At 56.3% G+C, this 25629-nt stretch overlaps 1 protein-coding gene and 1 long non-coding RNA gene across 3 annotated transcripts in view; both read left to right on the top strand.

Moving 5' to 3' along the window:
- The first annotated feature begins 553 nt into the window (after window positions 1–553).
- On the top strand, window positions 554–2050 carry LOC144281544 (uncharacterized). 2 transcript variants are annotated; one of them, XR_013350015.1, is made up of 3 exons: window positions 554–976; window positions 1162–1292; window positions 1831–2050. It is a non-coding gene; the product is annotated as an uncharacterized LOC144281544 (long non-coding RNA). The 2 variants fall into 2 exon arrangements; XR_013350016.1 differs by having other exon boundaries at window positions 1834–2050.
- Window positions 2051–16132: 14082 nt separating this feature from the next.
- Window positions 16133–25629, top strand: part of MYLK3 (myosin light chain kinase 3) — a 34659-nt gene continuing 25162 nt past the window's right edge. Inside the window, exons 1-3 of the mRNA XM_077844854.1 lie at window positions 16133–17144; window positions 24030–24120; window positions 24921–25242. Coding sequence (XP_077700980.1) covers window positions 16434–17144; window positions 24030–24120; window positions 24921–25242 — 1124 coding nt within the window. The 5' untranslated portion in view covers window positions 16133–16433. The remainder of the gene's footprint in view (window positions 17145–24029; window positions 24121–24920; window positions 25243–25629) is intronic.

Genomic DNA, 25629 nt, shown 5'->3' on the forward strand with positions numbered 1-25629 from the left:
AAAAAAAATTCTGTGATCTAAAGTTAATTTATTAGTATATTTTATGTTAGAGATAGGAGGATAAGGAAGGGAAGAAAACGGTATCTCTTAGCTTTTGGATACTTTCCTTTATACTATACACCAGGACGTTCTTTACAATGTGCCAAGGCAAGTTTCTGCTTCATTTGGTGTAGTTGAAACCTTTGGATCCATGGTACAGCTGACCAGCCAAACTATTAGATCCTTTTCTAATCCCCTTAAGTTAAAACTTTGAATTCAGAATCTCTGCTTAATAGACTCATACCAATATAGTCAGCCGGATCCAACTTTGTATTCTTTCTACCATCATCTCACACCCTTAAGGTCTATTCTCACATATGACCCATATTTTACATCTCTATTAATAGGAAAAAATCATGCAGGCCTGTCGGTGTACTAGGGCGTCTTTTGGTGCGTGGGTTACACTGTGACTCACCCTTTGGAGCCTGCTGGGACTGACCTCGAGTTACAGTCTCCCAGAAGTAAGGAGAGGAGCAGATGCTGAGGACAGTCAACAGTGCCTCGTAAGACAACTAGTTCTGGAAAAGAAGGGCTAATCTCAGGCAAGAGTCAAAGAGCTGATTCTACCGGCAAAGAGGACCTGGGGGAATTGAGAGATTCCGTGTCCCCGATTTCACGTCCCCATTGCAATTTTCAGAATCCCATTCCTTCCCAATCGGTGCTCTCCCTTTAACGGAAAACACTTTTAGGTCAAGAGCCTGTTTGCATGTAGTTCCGCCCCTTGCAGGAAGAGCCACTAGGCTATAGGAGAGGAGGGCTCATCCCAGGGCAGATTTCCCTTTCAGGTCAATGTGAAGCTGAAGCTGGGAATCAGAAAAGCCCTCTTGGCATTCTCCACCGCAGCTCGGACAAGCAGCCTATCTCATTAGACTCCTTAGTTCCACTGAAATGTCTAATGTAACAAATACGTGGTCACCTAGAATCTCACTTTCTCCAGGTATTCGATTTCCTAATGATTTCCTATCAAATAATGATATTTTGCACATGTCTTGTCATGGACTACTAGTGTCCTCTTTACCGCTAGAAATAGAGTCAGTATTGTCTTTAATGAGATCAGAGAACCAATCCCAGAAAACCGAGAATCAGTTTGGAAAATTCATCTTTAAGATTCTGTTTCTCTAGAACCACTTCTGGCACCAGCGTCTGTATCAGTCAGAATAATTGAACCAGGGGAAGAGAACCAGAAGCAAATGATACATATAGTAAGAAATTTATGCAAGGATTTGGCTTCCGTGACTGAGAAGGCTTGCCAGGTAAGTCCGAAATCAATAGGACAGGTCATCCTGAAAGGCAGATTAGAATTTGGGCATGGGGTGAGGAGCCATTCACAGGTGGAATTTTTTTTTTTTGGTGGGGGGGGTCCAAGTATACCCGACCAGCGGAGCAGGGACTTGGACCTCACAGGTGGAATTTATTTGGGGAAGCAAAGTGTGCAGCGTAGTTCAAGAAACAACATCTATAATTATTACATAAAAGAGGGTAGAGGAGCAAAAATGGACATTTAGAGTCATGAATTTATCCTTTTATCAGTCAACCTTCACTATATCTGGCATCGATGTTTTCCTTTTTAAGTAGGGATACAAGAGAATCCATCTAATGTAGAAACTTCCCAATCTGTGCTCTTATTCTGGGGGGTCAAGGAAGCTTGGGTTATAACTGGGTTATCTCCAGTGAGAGCTTTGGCATGGAGCACACCGTGCCTTGCTGAGTTTCGACAGCCTAATAATGCTCAGAATGGTGGACCCTCACAAAATCAAGAACCCAGTTCTCTTGTTTTGATTTCTTCTTAAGTAGGCCCCCTGCCCAGTGTAGAGCCCAGTGCGGGACTTGAACCCATGACCTCAAGATCAAGACCTGAGATGAGATCAAGACTTGGACACTCAACAAACTGAGCCACCCAGGCACCTTGAGAGAGAAAATTTTAAGCAGACTCCTCACCCACTGCTTCATTTTTCTATGCTAGTTGTGTGACATGTGAAAGATATTTCCTTTTTTTAATAAATTATTTTTATTGGTGTTCAATTTGCCAACATACAGAATAACACCCAGTGCTCATCCCGTCAAGTGCCCCCCTCAGTGCCCGTCACCCAGTCACCCCCACCCCCCTCCTACCTCCCCTTCCACCCCCCCACTAGTTCGTGTCCCAGAGTTAGGAGTCTCTCATGTTCTGTCTCCCTGTCTGATATTTCCCACTTATTTTTTCTCCTTTCCCCTTTATTCCCTTTCACTATTTTTTATATTCCCCAAATGAATGAGACCATATAACGTTTGTCCTTCTCCAACTGACTTACTTCACTCAGCATCATACCCTCCAGTTCCATCCACGTCGAAGCAAATGGTGGGTATTTGTCATTTCTGATGGCTGAGAAATATTCCATTGTACACATAAACCAAGATACTTCTTTGTAATAGTTGAAACAGTGATTCCAAGTTGCTTCCCATGTAGGTGGGCTGTTTTCAGAGGGTGCTTCTGCTGTTTCTATGTGGCAAACTTCCAGAAAAGGGTGGTTGATTGGACTAATGGACATGATTTGGGGGTGAGACTCCCCAAGGCTTCAGTGATAGACTTTTAACCTTCACTCTTCTTTGGGTTGGAAAATTTTCTCTCTCGATGAGATATAAAACATACAACAGACAAAACCGCCCTCACTGTCTGGTATAAGGCCGCTAATGAGACCTGCAAATGGACATTTCTCTTGGGGACTTTCACCGGTCACCATTAAGTAAATCTGTTTTCACTCCAGTAGTAGGAGCTCTGACACAATTTTGCTGTCTGCCTCTTGCGGGTTGAGAGCCACGTATATTTGATGCTAGAGACAAATGTAACTTCTGTCCTTCAAGAAGTTCAGAGCTAAAAGTTTTAAGTGTGATTTTGAGGTCATAAAAATATAAAACACATTTAAAAACGTCCAACTCCTGTTTGTAACAAAAGAATCCGTTGAACACATCCGAGTCCCCTTGTTGGTGTCTTTACGGCAGTGCCAACACGTGACTGTGATTAAAAAGAACAATAGTGGGGATCCCTGGGTGGCGCAGCGATTTAGCGCCTGCCTTTGGCCCAGGGCGCGATCCTGGAGACCTGGGATCGAATCCCACGTCGGGCTCCCGGTGCATGGAGCCTGCTTCTCCCTCTGCCTGTGTCTCTGCCTCTCTCTCTCTCTCTCTGTATGACTATCATAAAAAAAAAAAAAAAAAAAAAAAAGAACAATAGTGAAAACGGTAGAAAAGAGCTACGGTGTAGGGTGTACTTACTATGTCCCAGGCTCGATGCCGTGAACTCCCCATGTTTGCTTGTGTTTAATAATTCTGCATCAGGAAAACGAAGCTCGCAGAGTTAAGAAAATTGCCGAGGGTCATGTATTTGGTAAATGGCAGAGTCTGGGTAGAGCTGGGCCCGCGCGACCTCAGTTCCAAAACAGAAGTAGGACAGCTCGGGGGCGCCTGACTGGCTCAGCTGATTGAGCGTCTGTCTGTCTGTCTGCCTTGGGCTCAGGTCATGATCCCAGGGCCCGGGATCGAGCCCCACATTGGGCTCCCTGCTGAGCTGGGAGCCTGCTTCTCCCCCTCCCACTGCCTGCTGCTCCCCTGGCTTGTGCTCAATCTCTCTCTGTCAAATAAGTAAAAAAAAAAAATTTTAAGTATAACAGCTTGTAAGGTGGAGAACAAACAGGGAAATACGTTTCAAGTAGCTTAATATTACTGGGAGTGGCCAGGAAAGCAACATAGACATCATCTGGAAAATAGGGGAGTTAAGTAGGTAAAAAGACCTTTTTAAAAAACTGTTTCAGGAATATTACATAAAAGTACAGACAGCTAAGTGCCCGTCTCACCTTCCTGATCATGCAGGGGTCCTCTCCAAGTATGTGTTGCAGCGTGTCTTTCAGATGTCATCTTTTTTTTTTTTTTAAGATTTTATTTTTAAGTAATCTCTACACCCAGCGTGGCGCTCAAACCTACAATCTCAAGATCAGGAGTCACATGCTGTACTGAGCCAGCCAGGGGACCTCAGATGCAAATTTTGGATCACGATATTTTGTTCGTATTTTGGCTGGCTTTTACCTTGATTACTATGGTCTTCACATTGGCCTTCCTACATTTTCCTGAACAAAATGCCACCTGAGCTTCTCCTTCCCTAAGAGTCCTTACCATGCCCGCATCTCTCCTTGTCTTGACTGCTTCCTAAAACCTGTCTTTAATGTATTCAGCTTCTTCAGTTGAGATCTGAAGGTCTCCAGTGAATCTACCTTTGCCTCTATCATAATTCTTGGTTCTTGACAAATATATTTTTGTGCCTTTTGTCTTATACTTACTCATTTGTGGCTTTCTTGATTTTTTTTTTTTTTACCCTTTTTCAATATATAGGATTTTGTGGCCCTGCTTTGTAGGTTGGAGCCTAATGACTCTCTCTAGAATCCCTTACTGGACCAATTTTCAGCTTTCTAGAATAGAAAATCCGATTGTTCTAAATTGATCAGAAATCTACTGTTGGGTTAGTCCGTCATGACTAGTTGGTTGGGCACCAGAATCTCATAGTACAGACACGGCTGCAGGGATTCCCATAGTCCCGTTCCTAGAAAAGGCAGGGTGTTTACTAGCCAGGCACTCACCTGGGGGTGCCTGCTACACTCTGGAGACCAATGTGTTGCAAAAAGTCATGACATCCTTATAAACAAGATGGAGAAACGAGCTGAAGCCTGGGGAGTTGAGCGAGATTATAAGCAATTGAATAATCAGATCCAAACGGTGGACTGATGTTTGCCTGGAGGAATGTCATTAGTGATAATCTCAGGGCTCTGCTCACCCTGTCCTAATTTTAGCATTTCTCTGGATGAGTCAAATGAGTTATCCTTTGGGTCAAAGTGTCCACATGAACAAAGACCATGTCCTGGCTTCCTTGGTGCTATTAGGGCCACATTAAGAAAGTAGTAGAGAGCTGCCTGGGTGGCTCAGTGGGTTAAGCATCTGTCTTCGGCTCGGGTCATAATCCTGGGGTCCTGGGATCAAGCCCCATGATGGCCTTCCTGCTCAGTGGGGAGTCTGCTTCTCCCTCTCCTTCCCCCCCACACACCCCCCTCTCTTGACCTCTCTCTCTTTCTCAAATAAATAAAATCTTTTTTTAAAAAAAAGAAAAGAAAGTAGTAGACATTTGTCATTTTTGGCTTCCCTCAAGTCCCCTTCCTGAATATACCATCCCCCAGTCTTGATGGGACTGATGATGGTCCAAGAGGCCCCCCTGGGAAACAGGTAACGCTAGGATGTGGAGGGAGCTGGGCTTCATTCAGCCCTCCCCTCTCACTCCCACCTTTTCTCTATTTCCTTCTGGGATTCCATTTGGTTAACATTGGACTTCTGCATTTTATCTGTTCTTTCACATTTCCTCTCTTTATCTTAATTCTCTGGAAGATATCCTTTATGTTGTCTTATGATTTTAATTCGGAACATTTTATTTTAGCTGTTGCATTTTAAATCTCTAATCACTTTTCTGATTTGTTTTTCAAATCAACACATTCTCTGTTTTGTTTTGTTTTTTGTTTTGTTTTGTTTTTGTTTTTGTTTTGTTTTGTTTTGTTTTTGCAAGTGCACGAGGGTTTATTTGCAAGCTCGAGGTTGGGTCCAAGTATACCTGACACAGCGGAGCAGGGACTTGGACCTGTTTTTGTTTGTTTTTTTTTTGAGATTTTACTTTTTTATTCATGAGAGACAGAGAGAGAAAGGCAGAGACACAGGCAGAGGGAGAAGGGAGCCCGATGCGGGACTCGATCCCAGGACCCGGGGATCATGACCTGAGCCGAAGGCAGACGCCCAACCACGGAGCTACCCAGGTGCTCCATCCTCTTCTGGTTTTATAAAATCTTTGTTAAATCTCTTTGAGCCAAGTTTTCCTCTATTCCATGATTATGTTTGATTCTACCAGAGTTTGTCTTGGTCCCTCTCAAGTTTCTGGATCTGCTAATATCTCAACGACATTTGTGTGTCTTGTCGTATTTCAGAAAGAAGATCCGTGAGCTGGGTTCTGTAGACCCCAGTGAGAAGTCTGACTGGGGGCTCTGGGCGTGAGGCCGGGTGGGGGCAGGGCGGGGCTCATTTTGAGTCTGAGGGCACCCGCCCGCCAGCCAGGATGAGGACTTTCCTGGGGGCCGTCAAGCTGAGGACCCAAAACCTTAGGCCCTACCACGAACTGTCTGACGTCCCTGGAGAAGAGGACTTGTTTGCACTCGCCTGAGGCTGAATGCCAGCTGCTTGTCCTGGCTGGGTGCGGGCGAGGGGCTGGGAAGTGCAGGGGTGGGTGGAGGAAAGCAGGTGAGGCCCCTCAGGCTGTGGCGCCCTCCTCTGCGGCCGGGCCTCCCCCAGTCACCCTCTCCCTCAGCTTCCTGCGCCTACCTCTTCCCTACCTGGTCCTCCCCTACCTGGTCCTCCCTTACCTGATCCTCCCCTACCTGGTCCTCCCTTACCTGGTCCTCCCCTACCTGCTCCTCCCTTACTTGACCCTCCCTTACCTGGTCCTCCCCTACCTGCTCCTCCCTTACTTGACCCTCCCTTACCTGGTCCTCCCCTACCTGGTCCTCCCCTACCTGGTCCTCCCCTACCGGGTCCTCCCCTTACCTGGTCCTCACCTACCTGGTCCTCTGCAGGGCTGCTCTCCCTCTAGCCTCCCTCACCTCATGCACTTCCGTTGCTTTAATACAGAGTCAAGGCCGAGAGCATGTCGGGTTCATTAACAAAAGTCAGAAGAAGCCACACATTTACTATTTGTTACTCCACAGGTAATGTTTCCAGCTAAACCCCCGAATATTAATGAAATATTTCCATTAAAATAAATACTTTGTCTTTTATTGCTTAAAAGAGTAAACAAGTAATGTACAAAAACATGCTCCTTATAAAAATGCAAACACAAAAGCACGTAGACTATAAAGGGAAATTGGCTTTTCCCTTCTTTTTCCCTAACCCAATTCTGCTCTTTGCCCAGGAATTAACCGCTGTTAATAATTGGGTGTACGTCTTACACGATTGCTAATGGATCCACATACCTCCGTCTGTCTGGTTGTCAGAGGATTTATCTTTGTCATTCAGATAGGATCCAGTTGTACGTGTTGTTCTGTGAATTTTAACTTGGCTGTATGTCTTTTATGGCGGTGGATGTAAAGCTATGCTTCTTCCCCCTACTGGTTGACATTTAAGTCGTTTACGGCCTTTCTTTTTCCTAAAAATGGCAAAATCTATTACATTCCTGTAATAGAGACCCTAATGGAGAGACCCGTGTCATATCTGCAAAGAATCCCAGTAGATTGAACTAAAAAGCCTAATTGGAGGGACTACAGCAAGCGAACGCATCATAATATACGACAACGTTTGGAAGCGCAGTGCATGTTGCCCTGTCCCAGCTAAAACAAGTGGAACACAGTCAAATCACATTTATTTTGCTCAGAGTCCAGGAAGCGAGCCAGCGTGCAGGTCATCTCTCAAGCATACTAATAACAAACACCCAGATTCAAGTGTTCTTGTTCCCCTCTACAGTTCTCTTCCTACTATTTTATGCCTGTTTTTCTTAGTTTATTCTCTATGCTCCAAACTCTTAATTTACTATGTTTTTTATTTTTTATTTTTTTGCTATAGGTCTTGAAATTGGAATCACTTTAACCTCAAGAGGCCCATCAGGGTGTAATTCCCAGATGAATCCTATTTATAACAACGTGGCAGGAATATCTATCGACAAAAATACACCTTTTGGGGACCCAGGTCCCCACTTGTCCTGGAGAAAGATCACATTGTCCACTTTCGAAGACCAGAAACCCTTGGCACGGCAAGTTCCGGCAGGACTTTATGGTTTTGAAAGTTCTACCACTTTTGCTCAGCACTGACTTCCCTCGGCTCTGCAGTAGAATTTCCTTTTCTTCCCATTTTCGTATTTCTTTGTCCTTAGAAGCCTGGTGCTTGCTCACTGACCTCCGTCTGCTAAGTCGGGTCCGGCTCCAGCTTTAACAGAAAGGACCTCACTTGCTCCCCTGGCTCTGACACCCCACGAAGCCTCCACTCCCCTCCCACTCCTGCATCTCCCGCTCCGCGTGTCCTGCATCCTGCGGTCTGGCGCGTGGCTTGCGGTCCCGCGGAAGCAGGTGGTGGGACTGGCCTTCGACTCCCGGCTCGTCGGCCTGAGCCTGCGCTCTTACTTGTGAGGCTCCGGCACCCGCTTCACTCCGTGCAGGGAAACCTGGGGGCTCTACCTCCTGGGGGGCCTCACGGGCTGGACTGGGCCCCAGGACGTGTGCCCCCGGCTCCCCGCACTCCCGGGGGTGGCGCCAGGTAGCAGCAGGAGGACTTCACGGAAATGCCTACACGAAGGACCTTGAGATGCCGAGATCACGCTGGGTCACCGAGTGGGAGCCACGTGTGATGTCCCGACCGTCCCGCGCGGGATGAGGTGTGACACAGAGACCAGCGGCGAGCTCGGGAGGGGGGGGGCACGCTGAGCAGGTGGCCCGAAGCCCAGAAGCGCAGCAGCTGCCACCAGCTGGAAGATGCAAGGGACAGATTCTCCCAGGACCTTCCGCAGGCAGCACAGCCGAGGGTCCTGGCTGTGGGCCTCCGCCCCCCGAATCTGTGACAGGGTGGACTTCTGTTGCTTTAAGTGACTAAATCCATGAGAGTCTGTGATGCGGGCAAGTAGCCCCGGGATGTTGTGGCTCCTTTAGGCCACTTGGCTCCGCTGAGCGTGAGGTCATTAGTGGTAACACCGAGGGCCTGAAAGAGCTGGTGGCCGTGACGCGTGTGCCGGGGCTCCTGGTACGGAGCTCGGGTGTCCTCGCTGCCGCGGGCCCGGCAGGGACCGAAGGCCCCAGAGCACGTCTGCAGCCCGCTCCCCGAGGCCCGGCCGCACCCAAGGGGCTCGCCCCGCCACCCTCGCCCTGCTTCCCGGCTCGGACCCCAGCGTTCGTCCCGGGACACGCGCGGCAGCTGGGCGGCCGGGGCGCGGTGCCGTCACCTGCGAAGGGACGCGTCCCCAGCCCCCCCGCGGGGCGCCCGGGCGAGTGACAGCTGGACACGCGCCCCGGGCCCGGGGAGCCAAGCCTCCCGCTCACGCAGGCTGAGGCGCCTGTGGCTGGTCGCGCTGCCCTGGGCCAGCTGCCAAAGCCAGAGCAGGAAGCAGGAGGCCACCCCCGGCACCAGGGAGACGCGGTGTGTGCGTGAGACCCAGGCCAGGCCAGCGAGGGGCTCGCAGGGGCCAGGGGAGGCAGGGAGGCAGGGAGGCCGGGGGCGGCTCGTGGGGATGTTGTCTTGGGTTGTAGCCGTTGACGGGCCACCTAACTGCCCACGTGTCCAAGTGCGTCCGAGTCCGGGATGGAGGCGAGGACACTGACGCGTGTCGCCGGGACTTAGGGAGCCGGTGTTCCCGACAGAGCCGTGGCCCATGGATGGAAGGTGGTATGTAAGTGCACCCGGCGACCGGGTGGGGTTTGGGCTTCCGTAGGCGCCTTAGGGGCACGGAGAGCCTCCAGGAGACGCTTTGAGGTCGCAGCAAACCAACCAGCAGCTGTGAAGGCCTGGGCTGCAGGTGCCTGGGGCGCTCCCTGCTTTTGTGCAGGTGGGGGGCTGCGTGTGTGACCCACACTCCAGAGCCGCCTTTCTCTGCGGGTTGGGAGTCGCACGTGGAGTGGGGGGCGCTTGCTTCCCAGCCGCGATGGGCCAAAAACCTGCTTGGAGAGACAAGTGCAGGGAGGGCTCGTTGCTCCTCCTGCCTGGGGTCTGCTCCTTGCGGGGAGGCCTCGGGCCGGTTCAGCCCCCCTGCTCCCCGCTCTCCGCTCCCCGGGGGCTGATGCTGCTTCTGCCACTGAAGCCCCGAGACAGTCCTGCTCCGTCCCAGGTTCATTCAACCTCTCCGGGCTGCATATTGTCTCTAGTGATGCCCGCGGGTCTGTGTAAATGGGGACTATTCTAGAAAAACAAAAAAAAACAACTTGTTTAATAACAGAAATAATCCACGTTTAAGATTTTGGAATAATTCTATAAAAGCAGCACGGCACATACAGATCATGTGCAAGTGTCACGCAGACGCACGCGGATTGCACCGTGCGTACCTGCTGGGTTATGACCTGCTTTGTGGTGGGGCCTCCACCTGTTGGATCCCGGGGCGGGGGTGGGGGTGGGGTGGGGGTGGGGAACAGCTCAAATCGCTGTGTTTCTGCAGCAGCAGGGGGTGCGGGGGGGGGGGGGGGGGGGGGGGGGGGGGGTGGAGGTGGGGGTGGGGGGCTCTTGCGTCTGTCCTGGGCTCCAGCTGGGGCGGGGGTGGGGCTGAGGACCTGAGGAATTCAGCCTGCTCTTGCTTTCAAAGACTGTCAAAGACCTGCTCTCTCAGAGGTCACCCCACTTCCTTAGCGCGCCCGTGTTTTGGCAACAGCCGCGGCCCGGTAAACACTCGCTGGCTTTGGCTTCTGTGTGGCGGTGACCCTGTGCCTCCGACCCATCTGCGCTGCTGTCGGGCCCTGGGCTCCCCCTCCCCCCGTCTTTCCCCGCCAGCCTAACTCAGGCTTCAAAGCACAGCGACCTGTGGGCAGCACTCGGCCTCACAGCGCTCCCACACCCCCAAGGTGGCTCTGCGTCCTCTCTGATTCACTAACCGCCCCCCGTAACTTATTCCATACATTTTTTTAATATTTATTTATTTATTTATTTGAAGCACAGGCAAGGGGGCAGGGGGCAGAGGGAGGAGCAGACCCCCCACGAGGCAGGGGGCCCCGACCCGGGCCCCTGGGATCCTGACCTGAGCTGAAGGCAGACTGAGCCACCCGGCGCCCCTACTCCACATGTGCCATCGTGTCGTTTCCCAGCATCCCATAGGATGGCCGTCCCGTATCCTGCTGCTTTGGGTCTGAACGTCTCTGCCCGATTCTCGGGTCCACCCTCCTCGGGGCCCTGCCTGCAGAGCCCTTGGGCCTCCGCGACCCCCCCGTCACCCGAGGCCAGCCTGTGCGCCGTCCCTCCCGCCGCCAGGCTCCTTCTGAGTCCTCCCAGGAGCGGCCCTGTCTTCAGCTTCCCGGGATCTCCTCCGTCCACCAAGGCTCAGCTCAGGCCCCCTTTCCTCTTCGCCGATTTTCCCCCAATGTCTCTGCCTCCTCCGCCACCTGCTCCAGGTAACTCGGGGGGGTTTCTGCGGAAACCTGGAGCCTCACAGCCTTGCCATCCGGGCAGCCATCGGGCCTGGAGCCGTGTCCCGCCCTCCGGGCCACTGCGCCCACTGCGCCCTCGCATCCAGCGGCTGCCCCCGTCTGCCACCCTGCGGCCCCAGACCCCGCTCGGTATGTGTCCCCCTTCTCTCTTGTCTGCTCTTGGCGCCTGCCCCCCAGGTCAGCCGCACCCTCTCTTCCGGGCCCCACGGTGCATCTTGTGCTCGGGCTTCAGACTCGACGCCCAAAAGCTTGACACCAGGCTTTCCTGAGAGGCTCAGGCTGGGCTGGGCACGGAGAACTTGAGCAGGCCACGACGGGGTTCTTCTCGTCACATCGTGGGGACGTTGCCCATCACAGCCGCGTCCCTCGAGCCTAGCAGTTGGCGAGCAGCGCCCATTCTCTGTTGCTCCAAGGCGTTGATTTTGGCGCCACGCAGGCCACGTGAGTCAGGGTCCCGGGGTGACGCAGGCACGTAGGCGCCCGGGCCCCAAACCCCTGCCACCGTGGCCAGCACAGGGCCTGCAGCTGTAGAGCCAGGGCCAAGGTCCAGGTTGGCGGCAACTCCCGCGGGGAGGACGGGGACCACCATGCGCCCACCTCAAATGCGCTCGAGTGTAAGCAGGCGTGGACGCATCTTGCGGCCGTGGTGTCTGACCCATGGGAGCAGGTGGGAGGCCTGCAGGGTGGTGCAACTGTTGGCCGATTCGCGTGCAAACCATGTCCCTGCGCTGGTGGTGAATGCAGCCCGCGTCGAAGTCAGGCTCTAGGTGGGAGATGTGTAGGAGACACTCCTTTCAGCTGACGCCGACCCACTGTGTGGCCGCCAGAAAGTGGCTTCCCCTCCCTGGGCTTCAAATCCCGTGTCTACAAAATAAGGGGTGAGCCATGTGGCCTCTGGGGTCCCTCCTGTCCCTACAAGTGGCAGCATCGCAGGAGCTATAACCGTGGGTTTGGATCCGGCTCCGTGGCTTCCTCTGCGGCTTCGGGTGAAGCTGGGTGAAGGTCGTAAGCTTAGGTTAATGTCCCTCTGCACTCGGGGGAGCACGAGTCCTAATCTGTCCTGCGGGATGCAGAGACGGGTCCCTAAGATCCACAGCTACGGGTGCTCAGCACCGGCCGCCCGTGGTCAAACAGAAACGGGCAAACAGCAGCAGCTTTTCCTTTGCTGGGGGGGCGGTGCTCAGCATCCCCAGGCCGCGGGGCGACCTGGACAGAGAGGTCCCCTGGACCTCGGGCTGTGGGGTCACCTGGACAGAGAGGTCCCTGCGGGCCAGAGCCGGGGCAAGCGACCCGCAGGAGCCGCAGGTCCTGTTTCGCCCTCCAGCCACCTGCTCCGGCCTTGGGGCTGCAGGTCCTGTTGCTTCCTGAATAGTTGTCCTTAAGGGGCAGCAGCTGGGCCCCTGCCTGGAGATGACCAGGCCGTCGGCCAGTGTCCGAGCAGCGCCCCCCCCCCCAGAAGAGCAGGGCCCTCGCCTTCCAGCCGCAGCCTGGAGGGCTCCCCGAGGGCGGCGGCATCTCCCAGCCCCGCGATCCTGGGGTTGACCTGAGGCCCGTTGTGCCCTGGGCTTGCGTCCCAAGGGGACACTTCCCTGAGCGCTGCAGGAAGCGGCCCGGGAAGCAGATAGCGCCTCGCAAACCAGATAAGCGCGTGCAGCCCCAGAGGCCCCTGGGGCCCAGCGGGGGCAGAGATAAGCGGAAATGCCAGGCTTATCGCGGCACCGAGCTCTGGACACGTCAGCGCGGCCCCTCGGCCCGGCCCACGGCCTCGGCACCTCGGGCTCCTGGGGCACCTGGGGCACCTGCGGGGGGGTGGGGTCCTCGCAGTAAGGGCAGCTCAGGCCCCGCACCTGCAAGTCGGAGCCGGGACTCGGGGTCTTGTTGACAAGCGGCCCCAAGAGCAGGTCCTCCTGGGCCAGGAAGGCCGTGGGCAGCTCTGCTTGACGGGGGGCGGGGGGTGAGGAGGGGGAGGAAGGGAGGAGGGGAGTGGGACCTCGATGGAGGGGGGCCCCCCGGGGTGACCTGAGGGGGGCAGAGGCTCCTGCGGGCTGAGGCCTCGGCAGGGGAGGGAGCTGCGCTCTGGGCTTCCCCAGGGGGTTGTGGGGGTCCCGGGCGCAGCTGACCCTCCGCACGTCCTGGAAGAGGAAAGGCCTCCCTGTCCTCACCTACCGGCCTCCGCCTCCCGGGTAATCGCCACGTGTGATTTTGTTACAACCAGACCATCGTCCGCAGAGGACCCCGACCCCCCCACCACGGCCTGTACCCCGACCCTGCAGGCCCCCCCCGCGTCCCAGTGGCCACACGGGGTCATCCGGCTGTGCCCCCCCACCCCATGCCCCCTCCCCACTCCGCCGACTCCGCACAGGTCGATGCAAACCCCCGTCACTGAGACTGAGTCTCGCACTTGAACGTCCTTGTGCCCCCTGACACCGCTGCTGTCCCCAAACCTCTCCCCGACCCTCTACACCCAGCGCCCCGTTGGGTTTTTGCTTTTGGGCTTTTCTTGGGTATTTTTAAAAGATTTTATTTATTTATTCATGAGATACAGAGAGAGAAAGACTCAGGCAGAGGCAAACGCAGGCTCCATGCAGGGAGCCCGACGCGGGACTCGATCCCGGGACCCTGGGGTCACGCCCTGGGCCGCAGGCGGGTGTTCAGCCGCTGAGCCCCCTGGGATCCCTCCACTTGCTTTTAGGGCCAGAAGTGTGATGTCATTCTGATTCTAATTCTTCCTTGTTGATTTTTTTCTTTCTCATTTTGGAGAGTTTGGGATCTTCTCCTTACCCCCTTGTTCTAAAGTCGCACGACAACTCTACTATTTCCTTAATAAAGTCCTGCCCCCATTGTCTCTCCTCCTGGAATGCCGGACAAGCAGACCGGGGGGGGGTGGGTAGGGGGGATCCACTGTCTGACCTCTTACCTTCTCTCTCCCTCCGTGGGCCTCCTCATCTTTTAATTTTACTTTCTGGGATATTATCTTGACTGCATTTTCTCATATTTTTAATTTCCAAGACCTCTCCTGTACTCTAGGCCGCACCACCTTCTTCTTTTGTAGTGGCTGCCATAGCCCTTTTGCACTTTGCTGTAGCAACTAAGGAGAGCCTTTCCAGAACGTTCTTCTGTTTCCTCCGCTGTCATGTTTCTGTTTGGGGGGCCCCCCTTTTCATCCCGGGGGCTTTGGATACCCGGCGATCCCTTTTTATCTGTGCATATAGATAGAAGTGGGTGAGTGACTGAGGCACAGAGAAGTGCTGAGTGATTGAGGCTGGCAGACGGGCTGGCTTGCCGGAGACCATCGGACGAGGGGATCGCCGACGCCGGTAACAGGCGGCCCGCACCCCGGCCCCACAGGACCTCCACCTCCAGGCAGGCCTCTGCTCTCCAGGGACGAGGGCTCCCCCGGCCGGGCCGCGCCCACTGTGAGCACAGGTGGGAGGAGGAGACTCACTGCCTGCCCCGGACTCCTTAGCCTTGCGTGGCTGCTCCCCTCTTACTCTGCCTGGGGTCTCGGGGTCCATGTGCCCCTGGGGCTGCACGGGGGACACTGGCTGTCCCCAGGAACACCAGGCCAGAGTCTGGGGTCCAGCGCACGCTGGTTGGCTGCGCTGTCCTCCCCAGGAAAGAGGAGGCGTCATGGGGCTCGCGTCTGCGCCCCCTGACTCGCCTGCCTCTGCCGCGGTCTGTGCCCACTGGACGCAGGCGGTGCCCTGCTTGTGGGGAGAGCCGCAGAGAAGCCTCAGCCCTGCCAGGACCCTCGTGTCCTCAGGGCAGAGAGATGAAGAGGATCGGGCAGTGCCAGGCCTGCACGGGTGGGGGGCACCCCAGAAGCTGGCTGGCACTGTGGGGGACCCGAACCCACTGTTGGGCTGTGCCCTGCGCCCCGGAGAATCCTCTAGGCTTCCCTAGAATGCAATCCGACCGTCCATCCCAGAGGCCCTGGCCACGCGCTGGTCCCCTCCGCGGGGTGCGGTCCTGGGCGCATGGCCCTCCTGGGGGACAGCAGCTGCAGCCCGGGGGTCCCCGAATCTCTTTTTCCAAGAAGAGTCTGTTTACTCGTGTGGGTTTCACGGCACGTGTGCTCTGAGTTCCAGGCCGTTGTTCCGCGACGCCCTGGCCGCTCCCACCGATGGGTCCAGATAGTGCGTGGCTGCCTGGGGACCGAGCTGGCCCCATGGAGACCCGCGAGCTGGGGCCTGTGGTCGCCGCCCCCGGTGTGTTCTGTGATTGCTTCTGTGGAGGAGGCGGCTGCAGGGACATGGGAGGGGGGCAGCCGGGACACCGTGTCTCCCTCGGCTCCCCAGCACGGCGGCTCCCCGTGCCTCCTGGCAGCACCTGCGGGTCGGGTGGGCTGCGGCCTGTCTGCTCTGGGCTCGTCCCCTCAGAACCGGGCTTCGGAGGCTGCAGTGGGTGGAACCTGCGAGAAGCCGGGTCCCCTGCCCTCTGGGCTGCTGCAGCGGCCGTTTCGGCTTCTAGACATTGATGCCCGGTGCCTGCGTGGTCGGTGCCGGGGGGGGGGGGGTGGGGACCCTGGAGATGTGCCCGGGGGGCTCCGTGGGGAGCACGGCCGAGGGGTGGCACCTGGCGAGGAGCCTGAGCTGCTTCCCTCACGTCTATTATTAGGCCCAGGCGCCCAGTGACCGAGGCCGTGGAGGGGACGGCCCACAGACCCACAGGCAGTCCAAGCACATACACGGGCCGCTGCGAGGTAGCCGCACCCAAAATTTGTTTTTAATTTGCAAAAGCATCAAACGCTTTGTCACGGGAAAACTCGGAACGGCCCCACATTTACTTCTGCTCTTGCTTTTCATTGTGAACGCGGCGTGTCTGTGGCAGGTGGGATCCGGCCGCGCGGCTCGGCGCTTTGGGCCTCTGGAGGCCTTATACGTTTCTTTTTTTTAAAGATTTTATTTATTTATTCATGAGAGACACACAGAGAGGCAGAGACCCAGGCGGAGGGAGGAGCAGGCTCCGTGCAGGGAGCCCAACGCGGGACTCGATCCCGGGACCCGGGGTCACGGCCTGAGCTGGCAGACGCTCACTCCGGAGCCCCCGGGCGCCCCTGGAGGCCTCGTGCTGCGCGGGGATCCCCGAGGCCCCCCGTAAAGCCCAGCTTTGTAGCTCATTCCTGAGGGGCCCCATGCCTCCAAGCTCCGGTCCAAGCACCCGAAGCCCTGCCGGCCTGGGCAGATTGTTAGAATATTTGCCCGTCAGCACCCTCTCAGGGAGGAATGCTAGATGCTGCCACCATGTCAAGGGGCCCCAAGGGGAAGGGCCCTGCCAAGCTGTCACTCACGCCGCGGCCGACCCAGAGATAAGCGAAGGCGAGGGCTCGCAGACGCCGGGCCCCGCGCAACCGTGCGGGCTGGGCTGCGGGCTGTGGACGGCAATGAGCTGCCGGGGCCCCTCGCCCGCGTGAACGCCCGAGGCCGTGGCTTCCGCGACTCATCGTCCTCGCGCAGCCGCCTCAGGATGTCGGGAGCCCCCCAGGAGGGTTTGGAGCCCCGGGGGCCGCCGGCGGCCGGCAAGGCCTGCCTGACCACCATGGACACGAAGCTCAACGTGCTGAACGAGAAGGTCGACAAGCTCTTGCACTTCCAAGAAGACGTCACGGAGAAACTGCAGTGTGTGTGCCAGGGCCTGGGCCACCTGGAGCAAGGTCTACACCGGCTGGAGGCCCGTCAGGTCCCGGGCCCCACTGGGGCCGCCCGCACCCCCGCAGCCGCCGCGCAGGCCGGGTGGCCCGAGGTCCTGGAGCTGGTGAGGGCCGTGCGGCAGGAGGCGGCCCAGCACGGCGCCAGGCTGGAGGCCCTGCTCGGGATGCTGGTGGCCGTGGACAAGGTGGTGGCCGTGGTGGGGGCCGTGTTCCAGAACTCGAAGGTCGTGGACTTCATCATGCAGGGGAGCGTGCCCTGGAGGAAAGGCAGCCTGGCCGACGGCCCCGTGGAGGTTGGTGTCCCCCGCCCTAGCCCGCTGTCCCCCCCCTCCCCCGGGGCTGCAGGAACAGCTGGCCTGCCGGGGACACCTGGGACAGCCGGGCTGAGATGCGGGGGAGTGCTGTGCCCTCCTGGGCCACCTGCCCCAGCTGCCCGTGGGGTCCCCGGGCAGGTCCCCGGCCGGCCGCTATTCCCGGGAAGGGAGAGGCAGTGGCCATGGGGCCCGTGGGCCTTGGGCCGCTTCAGGAGTGGGAGGACACGGGCCGCTCGGGAGGGGAGCACAGTGAAGCGTACACATTCCAGGGACTTCTGTTGGTTCCTCTGTCCCTTCACACCTGGAGGAGGAAGCAGCGGGAGCCCATCGGCCCAGCGGAGCCCCCTCCCCGTCCCCGTCCCCCTCCCGTCCCCAACCTTGGGCTGTGTCCCCGAGTGGGCGAGAAGGTGGACGTGCAGCTGCCGGTTGGAAGCTGAGTGTTGACAGTGAGCCCTGGGGACAGGCTGAGGGAGCCGGAGCCCGGGGGTGGACGGTGGCATTCCTGGGGGCGGCTGTTCCCGAGGATTGCACAACCAGGGCTGCTGTTGTGAGAGAGGAGGCGGCGGCCGGGCCACACTCTGTTTGGGAACAGCTAAGAGTCGGCCACTTAGCAACCCTTGGGCCGCCCGGGGCCACCGGGGCCACCCAGGGCCACCCTTCAGACCCCGCGCTCGTCCACCAGGCGAGGGGGTGGGGCCTGCAGGTGGCTGGCTCCCCGAGGCTCCTGGGAGCGGGGTGGGGGGGGCTCCCCCCTACCTGGCTGGGCCTCCCAGGCCTGCAGACTCCCCAGCTCCCTGCGCGTCGGGCCGCGGGCCAGGCGACCTGCTGCTTTTCCCCCCATAAGCAAACTTAGCTGTATTTTTATTTACTTATTAAGGCTGCAGAATGAGGGCGGTGCAGAGGGACAGGGAGGAGCTCGGGCAGGCGCGGCGCAGGGCCTGAGACCCAGGCCGAGGCTTCCCTGACGGGGCCCCCGGCGCCCCAACAACCTCAGATGGCAGAGAAACTTCTGTAACGTTAAGGCGCTCAGGTAAAGCGGTCACGGGGCGCCTGGCGGCTCGGCCGGGAAGGGGTGAGCGTCTGCCTCCTGGCCTCCGCTCAGGTCTTGATCTCAGGGCGCTGAGTTCGAGCTGGCGCTGGGCCGCCCACTGGGCCTGGAGTTCACTTAAACAGGGCGGCCTGGGGCTCAGTCAGCTCAGTGTCCGCCCTCGGCCAGGTCGGCCCAGGTCGGCCCAGGTCGGCCCAGGTCATGGTCCCAGGTCCTGGGGTCGAGCCCCGCATCGGGCACCCTGCTCAGCGGGCTCTGCTCCTCCCTCGGCCCCTCCTCCCCTCCCTGCTCGTGCTCTCTCTCTTGCTTCCTCTTTCTCTCTCCCAAATAAATAAAATCTTTAAAATACGAACAGACCAACAGAACAACATCCACGTGGTATCAGAGCACCAGGTCCCTGCGGCTCCGGCCCCCGGAGTCGTGGGCACCAGGTTCCTACAAAGCCTCCCAGAGTCTGTTTATCCATAAGCATCACCTCTTTGGTGGAACTCAATATTATTCATGTTATGCTGGCCTTGATTTTTTTTTTAAATTAATGTGTTTTGGGCACTGTTTTGTGTTCTTACATAGGAAAAGCTTCCTCGTTCTTAAAGTCGCGCGGTCTGCGGCTCGGGGATGAGTCTTATTTGTTCACTGGCTCCACATCGTGGTTTGTTTATATCATTTCTCACTTTTAGTTGCTATAAATAGCCAGGTGGTGAATGCCCGTAGACGTGCGAGCTTATCTCCCCGATACCCTCCTGGAAGGGGCAAGGCCAAGCCAAAGGGTAGAGTTGTGGACATAAGGCCACACTGACCTTCAGAGGAGTTGCTGCAGCCCGGCGTCCCATCAACGGCTTACGGGAGACTTGTTGCCTCCCCTTTGCTAACAAAGCATATTATCCCATTTCATCCTTTGCTCGTGTGGTAAATTGAAAACTGAGACCTGATCGCGCATGGGGGGTTTCCTTTAACATTTTCAAGAATGTTTGCAAAAAGTACAAAAATTTTTATATGAAGATTCTCAAACGTTTATAAACACAGAGATCAGTCTCGTGACCCTGTGAACCCATGACGGGGGCCAACGTGGCTGCATCTGCTCCCCACCTACTTCCCTGTCTCAGCATCATTTTGAAGCCAATCTGGGACAGCGGATCGCTTCCTCCATAAACGTTAGCATTCATCTAGAAGATAAGGCCTCTTTTAAAAAATGTAATTATCGGGGATCCCTGGGTGGCTCAGTGGTTTGGCGCCTGCCTTTGGCCCAGGGTGCGATCCTGGAGTCCCGGGATCGAGTCCCACGTCGGGCTCCCCACATGGAGCCTGCTTCTCCCTCTGCCTGTGTCTCTGCCTCTCTCTCTCTATGTCTATCATGAATAAATAAATAAATCTTTTAAAAAAATGTAATTATGATGCCATTTTCACGACTAAAAAGTAGACAGTAATTTAACATTACCAAAGTTAGTGTTTGGATTTTCCTGATTGTCTTTATGCTCGTTTCCCCTTACGTATGTTATATGCCTCTTAGTGTTAATTCTTTTTCTTTAATTCATAAAAAAATTGAAAACACTCCATTATGGAAAATTTTAGACATAACCAGAAGTAGATGGGATGATATACCTCATTGTAGTTTTAATTTGTATTTCTTTTACCAGAAGTTTGAGCATCTTGCACAGATTTAAAACCTGTATTTTTCTGTGAACGCTGCTCATGTCCTTTTCCTGCTTTACTTTTTTTTTTTTTTAAGATTTTATTTATTCAGGAGAAACACAGAGAGAGAGGCAGAGACACAGGCAAAGGGAGAAACAGGCTCCCTGCCGGGAGCCCGATGGTGGGACTCGATCCCAGGACCCTGGGGTCACGCCCTGGGCCAAAGGCAGATGTTCAACCGCTGAGCCACCCGGGCATCCCTTTTCCTGCTTTTCTACTTAAGTTTTTTTCCTTATTGATTTGTAAGAGCTCCTTATATATTGTGAAATTAGTTACCAAACACTTTGCAGATATGTAGGCATTCGCAAGTAGGGGGAAATCGTAGAGTACCCGGAGTTCTTGCCCCCGTCTTGTCTGTGCTGCTCAGCTGGCATGTGGCTGGCCTCTCCTCTGGTCTCCGTGTGGAGTACACCTGTTGGTAACCATCTACAGCTTTGAGTCTAGGCCCTGGTCAGCTCCTGGTCTGTCCTCCACACCAGGCCTCTACCTCCGGCTGCAGACGGGGCGGGCGGGTCTCACGGGAGGATCCGGAGAATGGGTATAGTAGCCCCGCTATTTAACCCTTTGTTAGTGCTGAAAACAGAGACTTTCTGGAGACCCTCTTCAAACTTCCTAAGAGGGTGGGGGCATAGTCATGATCGGTGGAATTGAAGCAGATCCTAGCATTGGCTCCTAAATTTGAAAATTGTGCCAGGACTATGGAATTTCAGAAACAAGCCGAAGGGAAAAAAGAGAGAGAGACACAAACCAAGAAACAGACTCTTAACGTTAGAGAACAAATCGATGGTTATCAGAGGGGAGGGGGTGGGAAAGGGAGAGCACTTGTGATGAGCCCTGGGTGTCGTGTGGAAGAGCTGAATATTGGTTTATTTTTTATTTTTAAAATAAATTGTGTTTGAGAGAGAAAGAGTGAGAGCAGGAGCATGAGTGGGGGAGAGAGGGAGGGGGAGAAGCAGGGAGCCTGATGTGGGGCCCATCCCAGGACCCCGGGATCGTGAGCTGAGCTGAGCCCCCAGGCGCCCCTTGAATCCATATATTGTACATCTGGAACTAATATCACACTATATGTTAACTCTACTGGAATTAAAATTTTTAAAGATGTCTTAAAAAAAAAAGTCCAAAAGAAAAAAAAGAAAGAAAATGGTGCCAAGACTTCGTGAAGGTCCTCCTGGGTTTTCTGCACCCGGTGGTGCTCGTGTTGGTAACGATGAGTTAGATCATTACCGATACAGCTGCTCCCCTCGAAGGACAGGGTCAGGCCGGCCGAGGTGCTCAGAAGACGCCCTTCCTCTAGGATGCTGTGCAGCGCTCTTCTTCCTCTGAAGAAGATTTGGACAACACGCGACCCGGCTGTGTGTGTGGGTGTGTGTCTGCGTGTGTGGGGGCGTGTGTACGCATGTGTGTAAGTGTGTGTGTCTGCATGCATGTGCCTGCATGTGTGTCTGCATCTGCGTGTGTGCCTACATGTGTGTATGTGTACATGTGCATTGCCTGCATGCGCATGTGCCTGTATGTGTGTGCGTGTGCCTGTGTGTGCGTGTGCCTGTGTGTGTGCCTGCGTGCGTGTGTACATGTGCCTGCACGTGTATGTGTGCCTGCATGTGTGTGTGCCTGTGCCTGTGTGTGTGCGCGTGCGCGTGCCTGCATGAGCGTGTGCACCTGCGCCTGTGTGTGCCTGCGTGTGCGTATGCATGTGTGCCCATGAGCCTTTGTGCCTGAATGCGTGTGCGTATGTGTGTGTGCCTGCATGTGTGCGTGTGCGTGCGTGTGTGCGCGTGAACCTGCGTGTGCCTGCGTGTGTGCATGCCTGCATGTGTGCGTGTGTGTGCGTGAGCCTGTGTGTGCCTGAATGCATGTGCCTACGTGTGTGTGCCTGCATGTGTGTGTGCATGTGTATGCATGAGCCTGCGTGTGCCTACGTGTGTGCCTGCATGTGTGCGTGTGCGTGCGTCTGTGCGTGTGAACCTGCGTGTGTGTGTGCGTGCGTGCCTGTGTGCCTACATGCGGGTGTGTGTGCCCGGGTGTGCCTGCATGTGTGTATGCCTACATGTGCGTGTGCGTGTGTACGTGCGCGTGTGTGTGCCCACAGCGACAGTGGGTGGGGGATGGCTGTGAGCCCAGCAAGGTCTGCCAGGGGACCGCACCTTTGCATCGCTGCCCACCGGGGTGAGAGCGGGAGGCATGGGTGACACGGCTTCCTGTCCCTGGCTCCGGGGGTGGCAGGAGCGAGTGTGCGCAGAGGCCCCGGAGCGGCCCGTGCTGAGTATGGGGATGCGGGGCACACGGCGGTAGCTGCGTGGCAGCACGTGGCTGGTGCCGGGCTAGGGGATCCATGTGTCGAACCCCCAGGGACGGACCTGCCGCCTTGGGTCCCACAGGCCGGGCAGGCGGTGGCTGGAGGCCCAGGCCCGTGAGGGGAGCTGCCCCGGGACCCCCACCGCTTGGGCCTACTGGTGCCGGGTCATCCGGTTTTCTTGAGGTGACTCTGGGAACCAGGGTTGTACCCAGGGGCATTAAGGCATAATTTGCACACGGTAAGCGGCCCGTTCGCACACTCGGTCTGTCCGTTTTAGGTACACGGCTCCGCACGCGGTTACACCCCATCAGCACCCACACAGTCCAAACACGGAGCGATCCTGAGCCCCCTGCAGGAACTTAGACACTTAATGTAGGGGTGCCCGGGGGGCTCTGAGGTGAGCGTCTGCCTCCGGCCCAGGGCGTGACCCCAGGTCCCGGGATCGGATCCCCATGGAGCTCCCTGCAGGGAGCCTGCTTCTCCTCTGCCTGGGTCTCTGCCTCTCTCTGTGTCTCTCATGAATAAATAAATAAAATCTTTAAAAAAAACTTAATGTAAAAGCCTTCTAGCAGGGCGATGCGAAGCTGTCGGTGGGCAGCTGCCTTTGGCTTGGGTTGTGGGATCGAGCCCCGCATCGGGCTCCGGGCGCAGGGGCAGCCTGCTTCTCCCTCTCTCTGCTGCTCCCCGTGCTTGTGCGCTCTCTCTCTCTCTTTCAAGGAAATAAATAAAACCTTCAAACACAGTCTACTAGATTCAAAGTGTTAATAACAAATTTAAAAATGTAAAACGCTGTGCAGGCCAGACACAATGTGTCTGCAGCTCCTTTTGGCTCCGTGTCAGGGCCTCTGTGCCAGGGCAAGGGCCTTCAGTGGCAGGTGCCTGTGGCCAGGGCCTCGGGGCTGGGACAGACCTGCCACGGTGTTAAGGACCAGGCGGAGTCAAAGTCTGGAAACCTCTAGAAGCACCAGAGGGCCCAGCAAGGGGTCAGGTCATGTAGGAATGGCCAGGCTTAGGGATCCTGGGTGCTCCCGCCGGTCAGGAGTGGGAGCACTGGCCTGGACGGACCCCTGCGTCAAAACCAGAGCCGCCCGGGCCCCTGGCGCCTGCACATGCAGCTACCCACACAGTCCTGCCACGGGCGACCCCTGGCTCAGGCGGGATGTGATCCCAGAGCTATGGGGCACTTGGTGCGGGGCACACGCTTGTTAGGATTCCACGATTCACTCCCCCAGGCCCCTCCCTGACTCCGCAAGGCAGGTAGTATTATCCTTCCTGTTTCACAGATGGGGAAGGGGAGACACGCAGAAGTCACGGATGGTGGCCAAGGGGTCAAGGTGGGGTCTGAACCCCGCAGGTCTGGCCAAGGGTCGGAGAGGCGGCTTGGGATGCCCCCCATCCCTGGCCTGCACTGAGCTGACCGTGGCACTCCCCCGCCCCCGGCCGCCCCTTTACCCCCAAACCAGGGCACATCTGACGTCAGGGGCCACGTCAAGCCAAGCCTGTAAAGGCCGTGACTCACCAACCTGAATTGTCACCGTAAGACTGGATTTATTCTGCTTCCTTGGCCTAAGTTCCTGGAGGCCCGCTCTGTAGAGGAGCCCTGTCGGGTCTGCGCCGTAGCGGGATGTGACGACACATTAGAAAGGACTTGGCGTTGGCGACCTTGGGGAGGGGTCTTTATTGCTAGAACAACAGTAGCAATATCTCCCCTCGAGTATTCCCGCGAGACCACGTGAGGCCACCTGAGTCCTACCCGAGGCCTGCGGTGGGTGCTCAGCAAACGTCAGTGGCCGCACGAGTGATGATGATGGTTATGACGTTGCTCTTTCAGAACAAAGATCGAGTAGAAGAGAAAGGAGCCAAACCAAAGCATGCGCTGAGCACCAGAGCCGTGCAGGCCGAGATCAGGGGGCCCTGGGAAGGTGAGTGGCCCCACGGCTGCGATCCTGTCCGTCTCACAATAAAAATGCCAACGCCGCCGCCGCCGACAGTGTGGTCACTAGCAAACCACTGAGGCTCCTTTATCTTTTTCATGTTTTAACCCTTCGTGTGTGTCTCACTGTATTTCTATTTTATTTATTTATTTATTTATTTATTTATTTATTTATTTATTTATTTATTTATTTTTGTATTTCTATTTTAAAGTCACTCGGACGAGCTCCCTTCCATGTAAGCTGTGCCACCAGCCTGACCTCGGGCCTATTTCACTTTGCTTTAAATGTTCCTGCATCGCTTGTGTTCACGTTTCATCCTCTTTCACAATTTGGTGTAGTATTGACACGGTTCTAGAATTAAATGGACAAAACAAGGGATATATTAAGAGAAGCCCAGCTTCTATCCTCGTTCCTCCTTTATGTATGGAACCGCTCACAACATTTTTTGTCTTCTCTGTGTGTTTAGACCACGTTCCACGTGGTTCTACACACGCACCTGCACACGCGCACACGTGTCCTCCCTTCCTAGGGAGACAGAAGCACAGCACGGTCCCGTCACCCACGGCGCGTCCTGAGATCGGCCTATAGCACATCTGGACATAGTCGCGTCTGTTTACGGCCGTGCAGCCGCCCGTGTGATAGGCCATGGCTCGGCCACGCGGCCTCCTGCTGAGGGTCACTTGGGTTGTTACAGACGCGCTGGCCGCGTGGCCTTTGCACATCCCCGCAGTAGCTTCGGGACAGGCCCTCGGCCTGGGATGCGTTTTCATGGGCCTGTCTTCCCGCAGAGAGCCGGAGGGCGGCCCCGCAGGAGGGCCCAGCGGCCAGGCCGGCGCCCGTCAGCGCCTCGGGGCCAGGAGCGGACGTGTCCACGCAGGCGGAGGCCCTGCGGCGGCAGGAAGATGCGGTTCCTGGCCCGGGCCCTGAGCCCCCCAGCCTCCTGCCGCTGCCTGAGAGCCCGGGCACCGGCCGGGGATGGTCTGCAGCGTCCCCCAGGCTCGGGGAGGCCCCCTGCACAGACCAGGGAGCAGCATTCGGGGGGCCTGACCTGCCACCAGGGCTGCCCAGCCCGGCCCCGGCCACGCAGGCCGCCGGAGAGCCGCCTCCCAGGTAAGGGGCGCGGGTCCTCGCTGCGCAGAGCCCCGGGGGAGGCCGTCGGGGGGCGGGGGGGGGTGCTGTGGGCAGCTGAGAGCGCTGCTCCCGCCCGGCGCCCATTAGATTTACCCAAAGGAAGTTTTAAAATCCCAACATCTGAAAGTCTGACCTACTCCGTGTAGAGCGAGGCGCAGGTCTCCCTCCCCCTTTGCGGTCTCCCAAGCTCCTGGGGGGATCCTGGGGGAATCGGCGGGGAGCTCTCAGGACAGCCAGGCACACAGAGGCCCTGCCCAGGTGCCCCAGACCGCGCCCCCAGAGTGTGGGAAGCAGGGGAGAGGCAGAGATGCCCAGGACCACACAGCGGGGGGCTCACAAAGCTGAAAGCCGAATCCGGGGTTCAGA

Source organism: Canis aureus, chromosome 13 (assembly GCF_053574225.1).
Source record: "Canis aureus isolate CA01 chromosome 13, VMU_Caureus_v.1.0, whole genome shotgun sequence".
In the NCBI taxonomy this organism is placed as follows: Eukaryota; Metazoa; Chordata; class Mammalia; order Carnivora; family Canidae; genus Canis; species Canis aureus.